We start from the raw sequence: 23,837 nt of genomic DNA on the forward strand, positions 1-23,837 counted from the left end.
TTCATGTATCAGTTCTAGCAGCTTTTTGGTGGAGTCTTTCAGTTTTTCCATGTAGAGTATCATGTCTGGGAAAAGTGAAAGTTTGACTTCATCTTTGCCAATTCTGATACCTTTGATTTCCTTTTGTTGTCTGATGGCTGATGCTAGGACTTCCAGCACTATGTTAAACAACAGTGGTAAGAGTGGGCGTCCCTGTCGTGTTCCTGATCTCAGGGGTAAAGCTCTCAGTTTTTCCCCATTAAGGATGATGTTAGCTGTGGACTTTTCAAATATGGCTTTTATGATGTTAATGATGTTCCTCTTATGCCAACTTTCTTGAGGGTTTTTACTAATAAAGGATGCTGTATTTTGTCAAATGCTTTTTCTGCATCTATTGACAGGATCATATGGTTCTTATCCTTCCTTCTATTAATGTGATGTATTACATTAATTGATTTGTGAATATTGACAAGGCCTCAGCCCAGGAGTGAAGCCCGCTTGATCATGGTGAATAATTCTTTTAATGTGCTGTGGAATGTGATATGCTAGTATCTTGTTGAGAATTTTTGCATCCATGTTCATTGGGGATAGTGGCCTCTAATTCTCCTTTTTAGTGGGATCTCTGGCTTGAGAATCAAAGTAATGTTGGCTTCATAGAATGAGTCCGGAAACTTTTCTTCTATTTCTATTTTTTGGAATAGCTTTAGAAGAATAAATATTAACTCCTTTTTAAATATCTGGCAGAATTCCCCAGGGAAGCCATCTGACCCAGAACTCTTATTTGTTGGGAGATATTTGATAATTGATTCAATTTCTTCACTGGTTATGGGTTTGTTCAAAATTTCTATTCGTCCTTGAGATCTCGTAGTACGTGGGTATCTAAGAATTTTTCCATTTTTTCCAGATTGTCCAGTTTGTTGGCATATAATTTTTCATAGTATTCTCTAATTTTTTTGTATTTCTGGATAGTGATTGTGATCGCCTCTTTCATTCATGATTTTATCTATTTTGGTTCTCTCTCTTTCTTTTTGAGAAGTCTGGCTAGGGTTTTATCAATTTTATTTATTTTTTCAAAAATAATACCAGCTCTTGCATTCATTGATCTAGTCTACTGTTTGGTTTTTTAGATTCTATACTGTTTATGTCTGCTCTAATCTTTATTATTTCTCTTCTTCTGTTCACTTTGGGCTTTCTTTGCTGTTCTGCTTCTAGTTCCTTTAGATATGCAATTAGGCTTTGTATTTGGGATAAGATAGGGCTGGATTGCAATGTATTTTCCTCTTAGGACTGTCTTTGCTGCATCCCAAAGGGTTTGGGTTGTTGTGTTTCCATTTTCATTGCTTCCATATATTTTTTACTTTCTTCTTTAGTTTCCTGGTTGACCCATTCATTCTTGGTAGGAATTTCTTTAACCTACATGCATTTGGAGGCTTTCCAAATTTTTTGTCATTGATTTCAAGTTTCATAGCATTGTGATCTGAAAATATGCATGGTATGATCTCAGTTCTTTTATATTTATTGAGGGCTATTTTGTGACCCAATATGTGACCTACCTTGGAGAATGTTCCACGTACACTCAAGAAGAATTGGGTATTCTGCTTTAGGTTGAAAAGTTCTGAATATATCTGTCAAGTCTGTCTGGTCCAGTGTATTCTTCAAGCCTTTGTTTCTTTATTGATTTTCTCCCTAGATGATCTGTCCATTGCTATAAGTAGGGTATTAAAGTACCTGCAATTACTGTATTCTTAGCAATAAGATTGCTTATCTTTGTAATTACTTGATTTATATATTTGGGTACTCCAAGTTGGGGGTCTAAACATTTACAATTGTTAGCTCTTCTTGATGGATAGTGGCCATAATTATGATATAATGCCCTTCTTCATCTCTTGTTACAGCCTGTAGTTTAAAATCTAGTTTGTCTGATATAAGTATTGCTACTCTAGCTTTCTTTTGACTTCCAGTAGCATAATAGATGCTTCTCTACCCACTCACTTTCAATCTGAAGGTGTCCTCAGGTCTAAAATGAGTGTCTTGTAGACAGCATATAGATGGATCTTGCTTTTTCTTTTTTTTTAATCCATTCTGATACTGAATGTCTTTTGATTGGGCATTTAGTCCTTTTACATTCAATGATTATTGAAAGATATGGATTTAGTGTAATTGTGTTACCTGTAGGTTTCATGCTTATGGTGGTGTCTCTGGTCCTTTGTAGTTGTTGCAACATTCCACTCACGAAGTCTCCCTTAGGATCTCTTGCAGCTCTGGTTTAGTGGTCATGAACTCCTTTAGTTTCTGTTTGTCTGGGAAAACCTTTACCTCTCCTTCTATTCTGAATGACAGCCTTGCTGGTTAAAGGATTCTTGGCTGCATATTTTTTCTATTCAGCACATTGAATATTTCCTGCCACTCCCTTCTGGCTGGCCAAGTTTCAGTGGACAAGTCTGCTACTACCCTTGTGTATCCATGCTTGTAGATTAAGGCCCATTTTTCCTAGCTGCTTTCAGAATTCTCTCTTTATCTTTGTATTTTGCCAGTTTCACTATCATATGCCTTGGTGAAGACCTATTTTTGTTGAATATGAAGGGAATTCTCTGTGTCTCCTGGGTTTGAATGTTTGCTTCCTTCCCCAGATTAGGCAAGTTCTCAGCTATAATTTCTTGAAGTGAAACTTCTGCCCCCTTTTCTCTCTTTTCTTCTGGAACTTCTATGATATGGCTATTATTATGTTTCATTGAATCACTTAGTTCTCTAATTCTCCTCTCGTAGTCCAGTATTTTCTTATCTCTCGTTTTCATGGCTTCATCTTTTTCCATAATTTTATTTTCTATTTCACTTATTCTCCCCTCTGCTTCCTCCATCCTTGCTGTCACTGCATCTAGTTTATTTTGCACTTCATTTACAGCATTTCTTAATTCACTGTGATTTATTTATTAGTTCCTCGATCTCTGAAGCAAAAGCCTGCTGTCTTCTGTGCTCTTCTCAAACCCCAGCTATTATTCTAAATTCTTGATCAGATATATTGTTTATATCTGTTTTGAGCAATTCTCTAGCTGTCCTTTCTTCCTGGAATTCCTCTTGAGAAATATTCTCCATTATTCCTGGAGATTTCTTCCACTTCATCATTTTGGCTAGTTTTCTGTCCTTTATGTGTTTTAATAGCTTGTTTTGTGTCCTACACCTGTAACCACTTCTATATTAAAAAGAGGTCATACACTCTCCAGACCCTGGCCTTTTGGGAGGTGTTTTTGGAGTGTGCTGGATACTTCCTGTTGTGACTCTGGTAGCTTTATCCTCTACTTGCAGTGGTGGTTTGGACCTTCCAACACACGTGCTTTGATTTGTTCATCGAAGTAACTCTCAAAAAAAATAAAAAAAACATTAACATTTATTTACTTTTGAGAGACAGAGCATGAGTAGGGGAGGAGTAGACAGAGAGGGAGACACAGAATTTGAAGCAGGCTCCAGGTTCTGAGCTATCAGGATGGACCCCGACATGGGGCTTGAACATACAAACTGAGAGATCTTGACCTGAGCCAAAGTTGGGATGCTTAACTAACTGAGCCACCCAGGTGCTCCCTACCCTGGAAAAAATTAAAAAGGGGAGATGGTGGAAGAAGCCCTATCCCATACAAAGATAGAAATGACAGGATTAGGGAAAATGAAAAGAAGAAAAAAAATTGACCAGGCAGAGAATCAGAGAAACTATATGGCTTAATCCAGAGAGAGAGAGAGAGAGAGAGGAAAATAAAGAAGGAGATACAGAAAAGGTGTAAAAAGAATAGATTAAAAATGTCTGCTTGAACAAACCAGCAACCAGAATAGAGAAGGAAAGTAATAAGAGGAAGAAAAGAAGAAAAGAAAATAGTTAGAAATAACCAAGAATCAAATCAGAAAATGAAAAAAAGCTGGACTGACATCTGATGCTGCCTTGGAACCGATGGCTGCACTGATCTGGAGGAGGTACCCTCTGGTTTGGTCATTGTCAATCTTGCTCTGATAGATTTGCAGTTACCAGGCACAGAGGGGCAGGGTTTGATGTAAGTGGGTCCTGCCTCCACTGTGGGTCCAATGTCCTGCTCCCTGAAGCCCCACCTCATTGGTGACAAGGAGAAAAATAGTGACACCCCAGTCTCTCCTCCCCGAACCAGGTGTCCCAAACCCTTCTGTTCAGGCCATCCTCACAGTCCCACACAGGCATGAGCCAGCCTCTATGTCCTGGTCCACAGTCTCCGGCTCCTCCCTGGTGCTTGGCTGAAATTCAAACCGTGATGTCTTAAAGGAGCTGGCTCCACCCACCCTCCCTGGTTCTAGGGGTAGTGCCACTCTGCCCAGCTGACAAAGGGCCTCTGGCTGGTGGGTGCCTGCAGAGTCTTTTGTTCTTGGAAGCTATTATCTTCTTCCCACAGCACTCAAGGGAGGGAACTGCTGTCTCCAACTGACCCTCCGAGCTGACTACAGAGCCCAGGGCTGGCTCCCCCTCCCCTTCTGATGCATATAAAGGACAACAGGCCTCAGTCTGGAGAAAGACCCACAACCAGAGATCCAATTAAAAATTGGTTCTTTCTCCTTTTTTTTCCATTCCCTGGTCCACGGTTTTTCTCTTGTCCAAATACAATCCTACACTTCCACAGCCTCTCTTCCTTTTGCCTCTCCACAGAAGGGGATTCCTCCCCTCTGTGCCTACACCACTCATTTCATCTCTCAAAATTTGCAGTCATGTACCTGTGGCCTGCCAAGTTGTCCTTGTGGGTCCCTGGAGATGTTTCTGTCACTCTGTAGTCTGGATTCCTGGAATTCTGTCTTCTGGCCTCAGTGCTGCTGTGTTTGAGGGATGAGGGAACTTCAGTCCCCTACTTTTCTGCCGTGTTGACTCCTCTCCAGTTATCACTTATTTTAAATTGTTACATGATCTGAGGGCTATTTTTTTTTTATATTTTCTCTCATGTTCCATTTGTCTCCTTGATGCTTCTCTCAGTATTCTTGTGCACAATCATTTTGTGAATTTTATAACATGCTAATAGAATAATACATGGAATATTAGCCATTATAGTCTTCTATTTCAAAATTTATTATTTTTACTCATGTTTTCTCTAAACTTAAAAATATTTTGGGGCACCTGTGTGGCTCAGTCGCTGGAGCGTCTGACTTTGGCTCAGGTCATGATCTCACAGTTCGTGGGTTTGAGGCCCTCATCGGGCTCTGTGCTGACAGCCAGCTCAGAGTCTGGAGCCTGTTTCAGATTCTGTGTCTCCCTCTCTCTCTGACCCTCCCCTGCTCACGCTGTCTCTCTCTCTCTCAGAAATAATTAAAAAATATTAAAAAAAAATATTTTGCCCAATTCTAACAAAATGACATGGAATTTTTTTTTTGCAGCATTAAAACCAAAACTTTATTGGGGCACCTGGGTGACTCTGTCAGTTAAGTGTCTGACTTGATCTAGATTCAGGTCATGATCTCACAATTGATGAGACTGAGCCATGGGCTCTGCACTGACAGCGAGGAGCCTGCTTGGGATTCTCTTCCTCCCTCCCTCTCTGCCCCTTCCCTGCTCACTTGCCTGTGCTTGCAGCTTGCTTTCTCTCTTTCTCTTTCTCTGTCTCAAATAAATAAATAAACTTAAAAAACCTAAAAATTTATTTAAGGAGAAGAGATTATCAGAAATATTGAATTCATGTTTCCCAAACTTTATATTTTCTTTAAATTGTTTTATAATTCTTTTCCTTTACTGTACACACACAAATACATGTATATAATTTTTCTAATTTATTTCTCACTTAAAAAAAAATGAAGTAGGGGCGCCTGAGTGGCTTAGTCGGTTAAGCGTCTGACTTCAGCTCAGGTCATGATCTCATGGTTCATGGGTTCGAGCCCTGCATCGGGCTCTGTGCTTACAGCTAGCTCAGAGCCTGAAGCCTGTTTCAGATTCTGTGTCTCCCTCTCTCACTGACCCTCTCCTGCTCACGCTGCCTCTCTCTCTCTCTCTCTCAGAAATAAATAAAACATTACAAAAAATTTTTAACAAAGAAGTAAAAGCAGTCAATTTCCCTAGGAAATTATTCAAAAACTTATAACAATTGGTTTTTTTTACACCATTTCTCTTTAGGGAACCTGTTGTGAAAAATATATTATTGTATTAATTGCTTTGTCATTTTGAGCTTTTACCTTTGTTTTAAAACCTAATAAAAACACTCAACATTTTTTGTTCAATTTATTTTATTTTAAATAAGAAAATATCATTAAGTATAGATTTTCAGATGATTTAACTGTAGAAAAATAATATAGTTATATGAATAAATTGATTTTATCATTCTTGATAGGGTTATAAATATTAATTGCCTTATGATATCATATAACATATATATGCTTATATATTTGATGAATCACAACCCAAATGGCTTTCATATGCAGACCCCAGGTTACTATATTAATTGCTGTTACTTTTTTAGACCAAAATATTTAATGCTCTTATTTATGTTTTAGGTTAGTGGGATGGTTTGGCCATGAACTCAGCACCAGATTTAAGATGGATAACAGTAAGTACATTCAGTTTCACTTCACAAGTCATTTTAATTTACCTTTATTTCAGTTTTCATCTGTCTTTGCATGGTATGTACTATACATGCTTCATGAAGAGTGCACTTTGAAAATGCCACTGAGAATTCTTAAAATAAGAAATGACATTTCCAGAGTGTAAGACTAAGTGCTTGTAGATTTTAGCATGATTTTGAGTCTATCCGTTTGTAGGGAGGTAAGTAGGAATGAATTGGAATGTACAGGACTCTGATCTCATCAATCCCGAGTACCCAAAACATCAGGCAGTCAGGACAGGAAGGAATTTTGGGCTTGTAGTCAGGCCCAGAGAAACATGGGTGACAGTTCTCCTTTGCTGCCCAATAGTTTTGTGATGCTGCACAAATTATAACTTCTTGGGATTTTTTTGTTTTCTGTTTTATTTTCCTTCTTGCATATGTAATGTGAATAATAATATCCATTTTAAGATTTGGTTTGAGGGTAAGACAAGTTCAAAGCTATAAGTCAAGCAGCACAAAGCACTGCTATTTAATAAATGTTCACTTTTATCTCTCTCTTTTTCCAATTTTTCTTCCTTCCCTGGCTTTTGCCACATACAAAAACAATGGCAGTTGAACCCCAGTAGGTAGAAATGAAAGTTCAACACGTGCAAGTTTCTCCCAAACTGCCCTACTTATTTTTACTGAGTGACTCCCTTCTTCAATCATGTGGGATATAGAAAGCTTCATAATGTTGTGTGAGTTTTCAGTTCAACTTTATCCTTCAGACTACTACTAACCTAAGTTACTAGTTTAAATATATTCATATTTGCAAAAACCAAAATGTAAAAGATCAAGGTGGGCTCTTCCGGTCAAATCAAGAAACGTGTCTTTTATGTTGGCTGCTGGAATAATTAGCTCTGTTATTATGTCAGTTACTTACACTCACTGTGATGGCTTTTCTTACCAGTAAATGAGAGAATTGGACTAGATCGAGAGTGGGCAAAGTATCTCTCTGAAGGGCCAGAGATGAGATATTTTAAGCTTTTGGGGCTACACTGTCTCTTACAAATATTCAGTTCTGCCATTGTAGTGCTAACGCAGTCATAGACATACATAAATGAATGAATGTGGCTATATGTTCCAGTGGAACTTTATTTACAAAAACAAGTCAGGGGCCAGATTTGGTCCTCAGTGCATAGCTTGTTGAGCCCTGGATTAGATGCAACTCTAAAACCTAGACTATTCTAATGCTCCTTTAGTCAGTTTTAGCTTTAATTTGATCTCCAACTAGCAGTCTTAATGCTATTGGACTTACCTTGCTACTATTCTGATTCTTTTTTTTTTTTTAAATATTTTTATTTATTTCTAGGATAGAGAGAGACAGCGTGAGCAGGGGAGGGTCAGAGAGAGAGGGAGTCACAGACTGAAACAGGCTCCAGGCTCTGAGCTGGCAGTCAGCACAGAGCCCGACGCGGGGCTCGAACCCACAAACCGCGAGATCATGACCTAAGCGAAAGTCGGACACTTAACCGACTAAGCCACCCAGGCGCCCCTCTATCTAACTGATTCTAATTGGAATGTACCTGCTAATAAATTACCTTTTAAATGTATCATACTTAGGCAGATCATTTTTTAAAAAGCCCTTTATCCCCCCAGGAGAAGCCACTTGACCTAATAACCCTACTGCTAGAAGTCACCTTCATAGATCATTTAATTCACATTCCTGCTTTGGATGACATTACAATTACAAACCATTAAAATGTTGATGTTTTTCTCTCATTGATATGGTTTCATAGTAGAAAAGCAAAGTATGGGGCAGATTAAGGAATGCTGGCTTGGGAGTGTGGAAGGACAGAGAATGAGGTCCAGAGAATCTTCCTCAAGAGGTCATTTTTATATGTCTAAGGGCTCTAGTGTTTCGTAGGCTGCTAAGAAAGTGGGGCCGGGGAGACAGACCTTGCAGGTGAAGGGGAAATATGCCCATACTTTACATCCATAGAGTTTCTTTTAAATAGCTCAGAAATCAGGGAGCCTGGGTGGCTCAGTTGGTTGAGCGACCGACTTTGGCTCAGGTCATGATCTCACAGTTCGTGGGTTCGAGCCCCATGTCTGGCTCTGTGCTAACAGCTCAGATCCTGGAGCCTGCTTCCAATTCTGTGTGTCCCTCTCTGTCTGCCCCTCTCCTGCTCATGATCTGTCTCTCTCTGTCTCTTAAAAATAAATAAATGTTGGGGCGCCTGGGTGGCTTAGTCGGTTAAGCGTCCGACTTTCGCTTGGGTCACGATCTCGCGGTTCGTGGGTTCGAGCCCCGCGTCGGGCTCTGTGCTGACTGCCAGCTCAGAACCTGGAGCCTGTTTCAGTCTGTGACTCCCTCTCTCTCTGACCCTCCCCTGCTCACGCTGTCTCTCTGTCTCTCCTAGAAATAAATAAAAAACATTAAAAAATAAATAAATAAATAAATAGATAAATGTTTAAAAATAAATAAATAAATGGCTCAGAAATCTTAGAAATAAAAGTTTTTAAGTCTCATTCTTCTCTCTACTATAGTGTCATAAAAAATTCATAAAGGACACTTTTCCAGGTACATTCTATAAAAATGATATGATGTTAATTTTTCAGAACTGCAGTTAATCCCTGGGGTTGGTGGATTTCGAATTTCAAATCCTCCCATTTTGTTGGTCTGTTACTTACATGCTAGTTTAGAGGTAAGTGATCTATGCTTCAACCTGCCCACATCTTTGCCTTTTTTTCACCTGACTGTGACATGTTGTAGGGCCTTCTCTGCTAAAGATCAAGATTAATGTTTACAATGTATAAACAATGGTCAAAAGCCAGTGTTCTCCTTTGGGACAGTGACTGTGCTAATTTGTATCTTTTATTTTATGTCTCCAGCCCCAGCACTGTGTTTGGCACATAATAAACGTTGTTGGCACTTAATAAATGTTAATTGGAACCGACCTGGGGATATATATTTTTAGTTCCACTTAGAATTTGTGTGAACTTAAATAAATTGTTTAATCTTCTTCTGGTCTCTCTGTGATAGAATAAGCGTGCAATATTTAGTTCTTGATATTTCACTCATTCAACATTTATTTACTAAGAAAGTATTATGTGCCAGACATTGTTGGGATTACTGGAGACTCTCTTCTCATTCAGCAAGTCAATGAACTCACAAAGTACCATGTGCTAGAACTATAGGAAGGCATACTTTAAGGGAAAAGAATACAAATAAGCAGAGTAAATCAAAGATTGAGAAAGGTTGTCTCATGAGGTAAATGCATCTTTCTTTCTTTCTTTCTTTCTTTCTTTCTTTCTTTCTTTCTTTCTTTCTTTCTTTCTTTTTGTTGCAGTGACTATGCCATTATATTCTTGTATAATCTCTCTACTGATTATACTGGCTCAACATATATTTTTTAGTAAATGCATATTTTTAGTTAAAATTAGTTTCATCCTAAATAATAATATCCAAAGAATCAATTTGGTTTTCAGATATTTATATCTACCTTTCCTTCTCTTTATGTAGATATATAGATACCTACTTTGTCCACTTATATCTGTACTCTATTCATATCCATATCTATATAAATTAATTATTGGGGTATTAATTTCAGAATTAGACTAAATTGAGACTAAATTGGGGGCACCTGGGTGGTTCAGTTGGTTAAATGTCTGACTTTGGCTTAGGTCATGATCTCATGGCTCATGAGTTCGAGCCTCGCGTCAGGCTTTGGCTGACCACTCAGAGCTTGGAGCCTGCTTTAGATTCTGTCTTCTTCTGTCTCTACTCCTCCCCTTCACATGCTCTGTCTTTGTCTCTCTCTCTCTCAAAAATAAATAAAACATTAAAAAAATTAAGTAAAAAAGAATGAAACCAAATTTATTTAAGGAAATACATCTTGTAAATAATTATATGCTATATAATTAGTAATATCAATATACATATTAAGTAAATATATTTTATATATTTGCATTAAAGTAAAATATATTTTAGATAAATGTGTTTTTATAACAGAGCTTTTAAATATATAGCTATTCAGAACTGAATTTGACTTTTTAAACTTAAAGTCTTTTAAAATCATCTGTTTTTTGATATTTTATGAAATTTTATTGTGGAGTATTCTAGGATGAATGACTAGATAAAGACTTCCAAAATCTCTAAACCTAAATTTTAGGATTCTGTGAACACGCATAGCAGTTTCTCACTTTGGCCACTGGATGGCAATGTGAAGTTCTTTTTTTTAATAGAACTTTACCTCTAGACGGTGGCAATCAACTCGTTTCACTTCATCTGGATTTAAAGAACATCTACTCAGTGTGACCACTAGATGGAGCTTGTGTTTTTTTCACTTTTTGGCAGATTTTTTTTTTTTTTTAACTGAAAATAGACCCAGTAACAAGATTTTTCAGCCAGTGGAAAAAAAGTTTTTTAAACTTTTTTTTGGGGGGGGGGGGTGAGAAGGGATAGAATCTGCTTAGCAAGTCAGATAATGATATTTGAATTATTTTTATAATATCTATTCAGAGAAAACTTCTGTTAAACCGTTTTAAAATGATACACAGTTTTTCTCACTTTGCAAGTATGTATCAGGGAGAAGGTGACTTACAATAGGAAAAGCACAGAGGTGTGCCTTAGGAAGAACTGGTACTTGAAGTTCTCTGATTTTCCTTATCTTTGCAAATGAGTTCTCGGCCAGATCTTGAAATTTTCTTTTAGATGCTCTAACTTTGGTATGTTTCTACAGTGGGCTGGTGTCAAGTATTTATCCCTTCTGCCATGGAAAAGAAGTCACATTCTCAATTTTCCTGCTCTGGTCCCCTAGGCTAGGCTTGAATAATAAAAAGCTCAGAAGTATTCATCACCTTATTACACTGTATTGTAGTAACCTAGACAAGGTTTTAATTTTCAGCTGGAATCTGAAGATTGATTGATTTTTTTTTAACATCTAAACGAATAGCAAAAGGACCCTAAAGTCCACAAGAGTGGGATATGTACTTCTTTTATCACATAAGTATTTTCCTGGAGCCTCTTAGAAATATCTTAAGTAAGTGGTGCTTGGTGGCTCAGTTGGGTAAGTGTCTGAGTCTCGATTTCAGCTCAGGTCATGATCTCAGGGTGTATGAGATGGAGCCCCATGCCAGAGCTCTGCACTGAAAGTATGGAGTCTGCATTGGATTTTTTTCTCTCCCTCTCTCTCTGCCCCACCCCTGCTCATACTCTCTCTGTCATTCAAAATAAATAAAAACAAAAAATGAAGAAAAAAAGGAAAGAAATACTGTACTTAAGTTATTTACTGCTAAGGCTACATTCTAACCAAAATTGTCATTAGGTAATCAAATGTTGTGTTGAAGAAAGTGTTTTTGAAATTCTTCCTCCCCATTATAAATTGCAAAATTCTGACATTACAAAACAATGCATGCCATTCTTCTTATTCTTTACCTAACTGCTAAAATGGTCTACCCCCCAGATGCCATGTGCATAAGCATCATTGCAGTAATCATGTTGCTACTGTGCTTAAGTTACTGCATTATAGGAGATAGGTGACTGAAATTTGAGTCAATGAGAGAAGTAGATGCATGAATTACAGTGCTTTTCTTTGTTGTAGTTACTTTTCTTTCAAAAAATATTCTACATAGTCAAATATCAACTGGAGGAGAGATTCTAAACTTAACAATCAGTATATATGGATATGATCTCAGTTTTGCAATGCAATGATTTTTTTAAAAAAATAATATGTTTTATTTACAATTGTATGTGCATCCAGTTGATTGATAACATGAAAAATAGCACCTTATTATTAATTTCCAAACTGTCCTTTATATTAGTGGCTCTTAGTCATTTGTATTATATATTTACATGGTACAAATACAATGGTACAAATATATATGATAAAATATGGTACAAATTTTACAAATAAAAACATGTGGATCAATAGAAACCAGGGTAGGAACCAGGAGGCATATACCCTATCCCTCACCTGGGCACCAAGTGTGACCTTAGATAGGTGACAACTTTCTCTTGATTCTATATGCTCTCGAATTCATTTGTCTCATTTTTAAAATGAAGATGTTTAGACCAGATTATTTCAGAAGTCTCCTCAATCTTTGAATTGCTAACTTGAAATTAAAAATACATCTATTGTATTTTGTAGGGTCATACTTGCATGCAGTAAGTAGACAGTTTTTAGACCATTTTAGTATATGAATTTATAGTGAAATAAATGGCTCCAAAATATAAAATTAGAGTGCTCAATTAAAATACACTTCAGGTGGGGCACCTGGAGGGCTCAGTCAGTTAAGCATCTAACTTTGGCTCAGGTCATGATCTCACATTTCATGAGTTCAAGCCCTGCATTGGGCTCTGTGCTGACAACTCAGAGCCTGGAGACTGCCTCAGATTCTGTGTCTCCCTCGCTCTCTTCCCCTCCCTCATTCATATGCTTTCTCTCTCTCTCTCTCTCTCTCTCTCTCTCAAGTGAATAAACATTTAAAAAATTTAATTTCACATCAAGTAAGAAGAAATGTACTATATCCTCAGAAAGTTATTAGGCAGCCAATTTTAAGAATTTAAGAGAAAAAATTTTTCAAGAATTGAAAATGTCATACTATACTTCTTTTTCCTGTTTAAACTTAGCTAACTTTTCTAGCTTTGTATTCTTTTTCCTTAGTAAGAAAAATAACCCAAGTAGTTGAACCTCTGCCAGGAATTGTTATAAGCTGAATATTTTTAACCTATGGTTTTCATTTTTATTTAAAAAATAATCCTTTCTCAATACCGAAAGCATAGAAATAATGAGAAGCCAAAAAGAAAAGATATTTATTCTGTTCTCTAGTTAGCTCCTATTATCCTCTCTTAATTTTTTATGTGAGGCCTCAGAAGAGACCTTTACACCCTCTGACAGGATTTTGAGTGCCTCACAATGAAGCTGACTTTACTGTGGTTTAATGATGGAAAATGGTTTCATGCTTAAAACTTATTTTATTATCAAAGAGTAACAGTATGTTAAAATTGAGACTGTCATAACAAAAAAACATCAGTTTCGAGTTATCGGAGAAATCTGCAAGAACATACTCTCCTTAAAAAAAAGCAATAAATTTAAATAATTTTCCCCCAAGTCTTACTAACCTATAAATACAAATGAAATATCATTAAAAGTAGTACTTTGCACATTGCTCTTACCTGTTATCTTATGGGGCTTATAACAGAACCAGAAAGTTTTTCAGAATTATTTATAAATGAAATTTACCTCAAATTACTTTTAATGTGCAAAGAGAAGATTGGGAAAACGTCTCTCCTATTCTTTTATTCCTGTGCTGACAACGACACCACATGTGGGTGGTGCCTTGCCTGTCCCTGCTCCTGCCCTTCATGAGAAGTGGTTCTTCATCCGGGCTCTCTTGATCCAAAACTTGGCTGTGTGCCCTTGAGTCCACCTTGGGCGAATCTACTTACATTTCTTTTACACAAGGCAACAAAGAGATGCCTCCTCTCAAACTCAGCATAACTAGGGTTAACTGAGTCCCAAAGCAGTATTGCTTGTATTGCTGACCTCAGACACTTTCTGAAAAGACATCAAGCTCTACTTGCAGTCGATTTCTTCCATAGTCTGTGCTATCTGGTGGGGGAGAGAGATGGAAACCATTCTATCCTGTTTCTCCTCTCTTCCTTGGATTCTGTTACCCTCAGTGCACCTCCCTTGGTCTCCTTCAGCCAAATCCATAGCCTTCATGCAATATAGGTCACGGAAATCTTTGCCCAAATGGTTTGAGAACAGGTTTGAATGCCTGCTCGCGCATACCACATGTATATACGGAAGTAACTATTTTTCCAAGCTTCATACAGTCTTCATAAATGTCCCTGAGTGACCCTATCTTTGCTCTGTGGCATAACGTGATACAGAAAAGGGATATTAAGTGGCATGCCAGTGCATCGCACTCTGTTTGCAGTTCATTCAGTTCTTATATGTAGGATATATTTTTAAACTCTACTTGACCTTAAGAGATAAGCTAGAAAAGCATGTCTGTTCTGACCTCTAATGTTCCAAAACCAGTTATTGTGTGCACTTGTCACTCATCTTAATATAAAAAACTTCAGGCAGCAAATGGCAGTATTTTCACCGCAGTGCTAGAGTTTAGCAGGGGGGAAAATAATGAAAGAAGAAGGAAAGATAAAAAAGAAAGAGAGAGGGAAGAAAAGAGAGATAGAAAGATAAAGAGAGACAGAGAAGTGAACCTAACTGCATCAGTACTAACATATATGTATTATCTGACATGGTTTGCCTCCCTGGCTGACAAAGCTCAACTTTATTATACAACTGTTTGCTTACTGTTAAGCTAGGGAGATTTAGGAATCGGGTAGACAATTATAAATAATATTGGTAACACTGCCTTTCATATATACATGAGTGTTTATCTCTTATTATGCTTTTGTGTGAACTAAAAAACTTTATCAGAATAGAAAAAAAGTCTTCTTGATTATGATTGCGTAAAATGATTTTGGGGAAAAGATTTGACTTTCATGATCTTTAAATGCATTTATTGAGGTATGTTTTACTTATACTAATTATACTGAGCTAATGTAAAATAACTGTAAAGGAACATTATACTACCATACTTTTTTCTTCTTCTTTAGCAAGTATTGTTCAAATGACATTTGTACAGTTTTCCTGTCATGGAAACTTTGCATTTAGCTTTTAATGGCCAAGCATTTAAAAGAGATATGTTTTTTACAAAGGATGTAAAACAGGATGTTTTTGGAAAGGTCAAAAGTAGGCATTTCCTTTTTTAACATGATTTTCAGTCAACTTTTGCTTCTTTGTAAATCAAGAAGACACTGTTAATCTGATTGTTTCTCATTCTGTAGGTCTTTAAGCAAGCGACTATGAAAGCATTGAGGAGAAAATCTATTTTGCTAACTGGTTATCTGGAATTCATGATCAACCATTACTATAACAAAGATAAAGCAGATACCAAGAGACCATTTGTGAACATAATTACTCCATCCCGCATAGAGGATCGTGGCTGCCAACTAACACTAACATTTTCTATTCCAATAAAAAATGTATTCCAAGAACTAGAAAAACGAGGAGTGGTTGTAAGTATATCTCTTGCTTTGCTACCAGGTTTTCTCTCTGGGTTGCATGTTGGGGTAAATTTTGGGTTCTTTTGTTAATTCACTGTTGCTTGTTATTTCACATGAGTCAGTTTGGGAGGATGCATTATGTGTCAACTAAGCATGCATCACTGTGTTAATTGAAGGACATAGAGGTCTGTCATTTCTGATAAAAGAGATAAAAGGGAAGAAACCACAGATTTTGGATGAGGAACCAGCTTTCCATAATTTATTCATTCTTTTTATTATGGTTTGAGCAGAAAAAAATGATTTTATCGTAGTCAATTAGGAAATGTTTTCACTGGGTTTTAGTAGTGAAAGCCCAAATATATATGTTCATTGAATAACTAGAATTAAAGAACATAATACAGTGGAGGAGGAGGAAAAGAGTCAGTCTTATTTAGTTGTTTGATTGAGCCAAGTCACTTTCAAACTTGTCATTTTAATCAAAAAAGAGCTGTAAATCCATCTCAAGGGTGTTAACATTGTATGAAATTATTTTTTTAACCCTTGGGTCTAAGTGATCATTCTATTCTCTTAAAGAAAATAAATGTTAATAGGGTGATTTCAGGAAAAATGATGGTCTTGTATCTATATCCAGTAAACATCTAATTTAGAAATTGCTCCACTCATGTGATCCTTATTTTTTTTGCTTTGTTTTTTTGTTTTTGTTTGATTGCTTTGTTTTAGAGAGAAAGAAAGAGCGTGAGTGGGGGCAGAGGGAAAGAGAGAAACTTAAGCAGACTCCATGCTCAACATGGAGCCTAGCCTGATGCAGGGTTTGATGCCATGATCCTGGGATCATGACCTGAGATGAAATCAAGTATCAGACCCTCAACTGACTGAGAAACCCAAGTGACTGGCTCACTAACTCTTGAGGAGAGGTTATCTCAGATCCTGGAGGCACAAATCCATATATTGGTGTTCCAATGCATTTGTAAGCTGTGTGCTCCTTGGGAAAGTTTGTTCGTGTCTATTGTCCTGAATTTTCTCATCTGGATTTTGGGTGCAAAAATGCTTACCTCCAAAAGTTGTTATGGAAATTAAATGGTCCAGAACAAATAAACAATTTACTGTATTGTCTAAGCCTAGTGAATGTTTCTTAAAGGTTGATCATAGTGATCTTCAGGCTAGACCAAATTATCTGGGTCAGTTTCATGACATTTCAGGGATATAGCCTATTCCTTACCTGTGAGATTAGGGATTAGAGGATTATGTACAAATAAGTGACTAAAATGCTCCAGGTGTCAGTGAGGTTCTCTTTCATTTCTTTTTTCATTTTCAATTGTTTATTTTATTTTAAAGAAAAAGTGAGAGAGAGCACAAATGGGGGAAGGGACACAGAAAGAGAGTGAGAGGAGAGAGGGAATTGAATATTAAGCAGGCTCCAAACTCAGCAGGGAATACAATGCAGGGCTCAGTCCCAAAACTCTAAGATCATGGCCTGAGCCAAAATGAAGAGTCAGATGCTCAACTGACTGAGCCACCCAGGCACTCCCTTTTATTTATTTATTTGTTTGATTGTTTATTTACTTATCTACTTTTATTTTTAAGGTTCTCATTCATTTTTTGAATTATTTTTTTTATTATTTCAAGTTTTCATTGTTTTGAGAGAGAGAGAACACAAGTGAGGTAGGGGCAGAGAGAAGGAGAGACAGAATCCCAAGATCCTGTGCAGAGCCCAGTGTGGGGCTTGAGTTCACAAACCATGTGATCATGACCCAGGCCAGGATCAAGAGTTGGACGCTTAAGCTTAACCGACTGTGTCCCCAAGATGCCCCTAAGGTTCTCATTCATTTAAATGTGCCTGAGGGCTCCAGTCTCTTACAGTCCCCCCACAGATAAATTGCATATATGACTTACTAGATGTTCAAGAAGATGTTTGCTGAGTGGATTTCAGGAAAGCACTTTGGATCCTTATGATATTCATTCATATTTTAACTATTATTAAGAAGAGAGCTCAAATGATGTGGAAATATTGCATCTTAATAAAATTAACAAAATGCTTATATATTAAGTTTTAGAGAAATCAGCATGATTGCTTTATGTGGGTTTATCTTGAATGTAGATTTTCATTATGTGAAAAGTGCTAACATTCCTGTGGCTTTATTTTCTCCACCACAGTGTGACAAGCGGGAACCAGATGGCATCCGAGTGGCTCCAGTTCCTCTCTACAACTCTTTTCATGATGTTTATAAGTTTATCAAAATACTTGCTTCTGCACTTGACTCTGCAGAAACCAAAAATACCAATGTTCTTTAGAACAACTTAAGTAATACTAAAAGCTACTATGGCTGTTTTATTATCGTTGTTCTAATTTTAATAATTGAAAGCTTTTCAAAACCTATTGCACATAACTGGCAATAAATTGTATGGTTTACAGAAAAATCTGATACATTATCTCTAAGGGTCTGGGGTCCTGAGGAATCCACATGTCTGTCCAATTTTTCCATGCATGGTGGATCAAAGTTTTCACTGGTCCAAGTATTATGTATACAGTCTTAGCTAGCTGTCACATTTCATGGTCAGTGAATGCTTTATGTTGATTTAATTTATAATTTGACTGACAACTTCATAATATATGTGCAATTTTTTGTGTCAATTTTAGAAATGTTGCTTTAGTTTTAATTTACCAAAGAGTTTCTTATAGTCACTGTAATTTCACAGTCTGATATATGTATGATTTTGCAATATTTCATCCAACTCTCATCTAAGGAACAGAAAATACATTTTCTAGAGTAGTAGCTTTCAAATATTTTGGCCACATTCCACACTAAGAAATATGTTTAATATAAGATACTAGTATGTATATGTTTATGCCTTATTTTATTGATTATAATATACAAATTTTTATCATAGTTCAACATCTATGAAAAAAGAATTTTTTCAATTTTCAATCAATGATTGTTATAATTTCTCTTGACCATTCTTTCATGTTACCATCCCTGACATTAGCATGTTTCTCACAATGAAGAGATAGCATCTTAGATATGTTTTTTTTAAAAAATGGTATATATACCAAAAATAAGAGTTTCATAAGTTATTAATGCTCTGCTATTTATTATTCACTTTATCTCATTACATCAAATGTTGGTTGAAACTCACTAAATTTACTTGCCCAGCTACTCTTGGATCCTAATCCATTTTTCAAGGTTATCCCTGTCTTAAATGTTATTATTATTATTTTTTTTTTAATGGGAACCTCTCCTGATAGAAGACTAGGTTTTAAAAAGTTTATTTATTTATTTTGAGAGAGAAATAGAGAGTGTGAGTGGGGGACGGGCAGAGAGAGAGGAAGTGAGAGAATCCTAAGCAGGCTCTACACTGTCAGTTCAGAGCCAGATGCGGGGCTCCATCTCACAAACTGTGAGATTATGACCTGAGCCAAAATCAAGAGTTGGGACACTTAACTGACTTAGTTACCCAAAACAGTGACTACTCTGTCTCTAAAACAGTGACATAAATCACCCCAAGATATTTGCAATTGAGAATTAGAATTAGCAAATGAGTGCTTGATCTCTCAACCTCTAACTCAAATCTCTGGACCTTTGTTTCCGCTAGGAAAATTGCAGTTACACTCAGCCCTGTTGGACTTCCCTAGTTTTCAGTTGTTGATGATGCAACCACTTTCATGAATTGGCAAAACAGTCTACATTTATATACATAGGCAGCAAGAGTGACTACAGTGTAATCATTGCCCCCAGTGAACAAATTTGAATGGAATTAACTCAGACAATCACTAGAGTTAAATAAAAAGATGCAGACTGACACCAAGTCCAGCAACTATTGATATGGACTGTGTACTCACCACGTACCATGCATTGTGCTAATATAGTTATACGTTGGCTTACTTATTTGAGTGGTTGCATAACTGCTTTAGCAAAGCTGCCACCTCCAACTTCTGGCAAAACTCATCTTTGTGGATGGAAAATTTCTCAAAACCCTAAAATTTGACTATATACAACTTCATGTAGGAGAAATCATTTTGAAGCTCACAAGATGTAAGCAAAACAGGCATGGTTTTAGCTCTCAGGGAGCATGTAGCTTAGTAGGAGAAATGGGGAGTAAACATATAAATACCCAAGTAAATATGCAATTACGAACTGTAAGTTTTATGAAAGAAAAACAAATGATACTATAAGAAAAACCTGAAGGATATTAATTAGATGCTCAAGTAAGGGGAGGTATATGATGGTGCTTATAACTTTAAATTCTAAAACATGCAAAAATTTTTTAAAAATAAAATATGCTAATCACATTAAAATTTCATCAAGCTATATATACAAACCATTTAAAGCATAATCAGCACTATGTCTTCCATTATGCAAGTTTAGAAACAAAGCATTAGAAATTCCCTTTCTCTCTGCTTGCATTCCCATTCCTCCCCAAATTTAGACATAACCAGCAACTCATACTTTGTACTAATCATTCCCTTACTTCCATTTAAGTAGTATACCTACATATGTACCATAAGAATATATCAGCTGATTTTGCCTTTGTGTGAACTTTATGTGAATTTAAGTGTATTGTATATATTCTACTTCCTTTGCTCAGTGTTAAGTTTTTGAGATTCATCCATTTGTTGCATATAGCTTTTCATCCATTTTCATAGCATGTAATTGGGGTTATTAATTTGTTCCATTACTAGTGAAAATTTGAGTTCTTCCCAATAGCTTTAATATTGCAATGGTGCTGCTATTAACATTCCTGGTACACAGATTCAAAAGTTTCCCCTGTGAAAATGTCAGGTCAAAGGACACACACATGATCAACTTCACTAAGTATCAAACTCTTTTCCAAAGTGGTTGAACTATTTTCCATTCCACTCAATAGGAAACAGGAGTTCTCTTCACTTGATCCTTGCCAATAGTAGCTGTTGATTGATTGCCTTTGTGACGTATGCAGGCTTACATAGCCAGGGTGATTACTAAAATAACAGAGTGAGTGTTATTCAGTAGAGCAGAATGAATGTTCTTTTTCCACACAAGTAGAAGTAGAAACTCAATGAGGAGATGCATATACACTGTTGTTTATGCTTCAGAAACTATCCTTAATCTATTTATTGAGACAAGACTAGAGCATTACATGACTTTTACCCTTGCTCAGCTCTTTCCCTTCCCATATTTTCCTTTATTCCTTCTTTCACAGTTTTTTTTTTCTTTCCCCCCTGAGGAACACTCCTTCAATAAAACATATTAACCCAAATACTGGTCTCTATTTCTAGGAAACCCAATCTAACATAGCATTTCCTTCATCTAGTGCAAATAACCATAAGCCTTTTATATTTCTATATCCAATGCCTGATAAATTTCAGTTATGTTTCTGTTGTCTTTCACAAATAATACTTGTTTCCTTGCGTATATTGTGCTTGTTAACTTTAAACTACTCATTTATATTGACTCTTTTGGAATTCTTTGAGAACTGGGTTAAATGTCTTTACAAAAATATTCATTTTTGGTTCTGCCAATTACTTGGGGTCATTACTGACACAAGAACACTTCAAATTTTTGTTTTCAGGTATTTCAAATCACATGGATAGTATGAAATTAGAAGTGTTAATCCTTTTGAGGGCAAATTTATAGTTACCAACTCTCTGAAGATATTAATTTTTCTTGCTGACCTTTTACATGTTATTTGGTTGCTAACATTATGCAGGGCTCTTCCATCAGTTTATTTATGTGGCCAATCCTAAGCTTGTTCAATGTCCCATTTAGTTATCAGCAATGAAGCTCAATCACTCTAGGATGTAGCAGACACTTTTAGTCTGCAACCCATACTTTTACTTTCCAGGTTCCTGCTTTTATTTCATTTCAAGGTTCTTAAAATTTCTTACTTTCATGCCATCTCATTATAAAAGGCATTTTTTTGCCATTGATTTTTATTTTTGTTTTCAATTATTTAATCCCCCATAAGATGCTAAATTGTCATGAAATGTTTTATGACTAAAAATGAAAAATATTATGCACTTCCTGTTTTCTCTGTAGAAAATGAACTGTACTTTCTTAATAACTGATGCACATTGATATAAATATAAGTTTTTTACTTTTGTTTTTAATTTTTTTAATGTTTGTTTATTTTTGAGAGAGAGAGAGACAGAGTGTGAGAGGAATAGGAACAGAGAGAGAGAGAGACACAGAATCAGAAGCAGGCTCCAGGCTCTGAGCTGTCAGCACAGAGCCCAACGCAGGGCTCAAGCCTACAAACTGCTAGATCATGACCTGAGCTGAAGTCCAACGACTAACCAACCTAGCCATCCAGGTGCCCAAATACAAATTTCTTCATAGTGATATCCTTGGGAGCTATTTTAATACATAGAGTTATTTGTGTAACACTAAAGTATACTTATTATAGAAAACTGACTGTGGAAAAGGCTGGGTGTGAAGTCAATAACTAAATTTCAAATTAAAGAAGTAAAGTTTTTCTACAGTTATTTTCTACTCAGTAACTTTCTAATTACTCTTGAGTTCAAAATTATGTGAGTTTACATTCAAATTGTGTTATGCTTTTGTTCCATAAATTGAAATTGCTAGATCATTGATTTTGAAGTAAATGGGTTTTTGCATCATCTTAGGAAAGAAACCTGCAAATACCCTGAAAGCATTATATTATAAAGCACAACATGGGAAATCACTGGAATAGGGCATCTCTAACTAAAATGATGGGTTTGATGCTTATGTGGATGATTAGCATCTGTATCTTGTGTTTTCAAAAGATCAAATTTGTTTCCTGCCCTTTAGTAACATTGTATTTTAATCTCAGCAAGACGTATTTTCAAAGAACAAAATAATACAGAGGATTATTATGAACAAATGGATTTAAACATTTATGATGTTTTTTGGTTTATTGCAATTATTTTTTATTAATGCTCTTTTTTCCAATTTTCGACTCATCAGTAGGACTCCAGAGTCCTTTTGATAATACCTTAATTGTTTTTGGTTATTTGTATTGTTTATGGTGTGCAAAGATGCAGACTCACCTTGTATATTTCCTATCTTAACCTTGACATCACTTATTTCTCTAAGAATATTCAGTTCCTTTGGAGGAAAATGGTATTTAGAAGCCATAATCTTACAGTAAGCATGCCCATTATAATCTAGTTAATCATAGTTTTCAGGATTGTATTATAAATTATTAAAATTATATCTTTATTTCATGTTCATATTTTAAATTCAATATAAGAAAAAGGATTTTTTATTTAACTTAATTTTATACTTTTTCTCTTAATGCAGAAAATCTTGGTTCTGGATTTTTTATTTAACTTAATTTTATGCTTTTTCTCTTAATGCAGAAAATCTTGGTTCTAACAATATTAATTACTTGTTTTATCATATATAATAAATACTAACTTATCATAAGTATATACATAATCTTAGAATTAATGGATATTATACCAAAGCTATTATGGACCATATTATTAAAGCAGTTTAAGTAATTTGAAGCTTTTTAAAAAAATATCTATTGATTACATCTCACTAGGAATAGTAATTCAAATTCCTGCGTTTTAAATGTGTATTTATTTTGAGAGAAAAATGATACAAAGTCTGGAGTTTGCTTTGAAATTCCTCTGCCTCCCACCCCACTCAAAAAAATAATAATAATACGGACAAACAAGTTACCACAAACTTAGTGGCTTAAAATGTGTTAAAATATGTTAAATCAATAACACACTTATTATCTTACAGTCCTGTACGTTACAGAACTGGTTGGTTCACTGGACCAAATTTGAGGTTTTTGGTAGGGTTCCTTTTCAGAAGCTCTTGAGGGAATTTCCTTGCTTTTTTCAGCTTCTAGAAATTTCCTATATTCCTTGGCTCTGGTCTCCTTCCTCCATCTTCAAAGCCAGCGATGTTACATCTCTCTGATTCATTTTTTCATTGTCACAGAGGTGCTAACTCTACCCTTCTGTCTCCCTCTTCTGCTTTCAAGGGCTTTACTAGTTTTTCTGTCTCTTCCCCTTCAAGGTTTTTTGTTAATACAGTGAGCCCAAGTGGATAATCCAGGATTATTTCTCTCTTACAGTAAATAGATTAATAATCTTAATTCTGCCTGCAATCATAATTCTCCTCTGTCATATAATCTGAAACATTAATATGTTCTGGATATTAAGACCTGAACATTTTTACATCTTGGGGGGTGATTACTCTTTATACCACAGGAAGAAAGGATGATGGAAAGAAGGAAAGAGAGAAAAATGTATGACAAAATCTTGATAATTCTAAAGAATTTTAAGATTCTCT

The 23,837-nt window shown here is 36.0% G+C and overlaps 1 protein-coding gene across 1 annotated transcript in view; it reads left to right on the forward strand.

Annotated features, from left to right (window-relative positions):
- The window catches only part of KYNU (kynureninase), a 115,863-nt gene extending 97,793 nt beyond the window's left edge, over positions 1-18,070 (forward strand). The window contains exons 11-14 of the mRNA XM_039250734.1: positions 6,460-6,512; positions 9,111-9,196; positions 15,352-15,582; positions 17,725-18,070. Coding sequence (XP_039106665.1) covers positions 6,460-6,512; positions 9,111-9,196; positions 15,352-15,582; positions 17,725-17,862 — 508 coding nt within the window. The 3' untranslated portion in view covers positions 17,863-18,070. The remainder of the gene's footprint in view (positions 1-6,459; positions 6,513-9,110; positions 9,197-15,351; positions 15,583-17,724) is intronic.
- Positions 18,071-23,837: the final 5,767 nt, after the last annotated feature.

The sequence above is a fragment of the Hyaena hyaena genome, unplaced genomic scaffold (genome assembly GCF_003009895.1).
Source record: "Hyaena hyaena isolate Hyena2069 unplaced genomic scaffold, ASM300989v1 scaffold_381, whole genome shotgun sequence".
Lineage (NCBI taxonomy): Eukaryota > Metazoa > Chordata > Mammalia > Carnivora > Hyaenidae > Hyaena > Hyaena hyaena.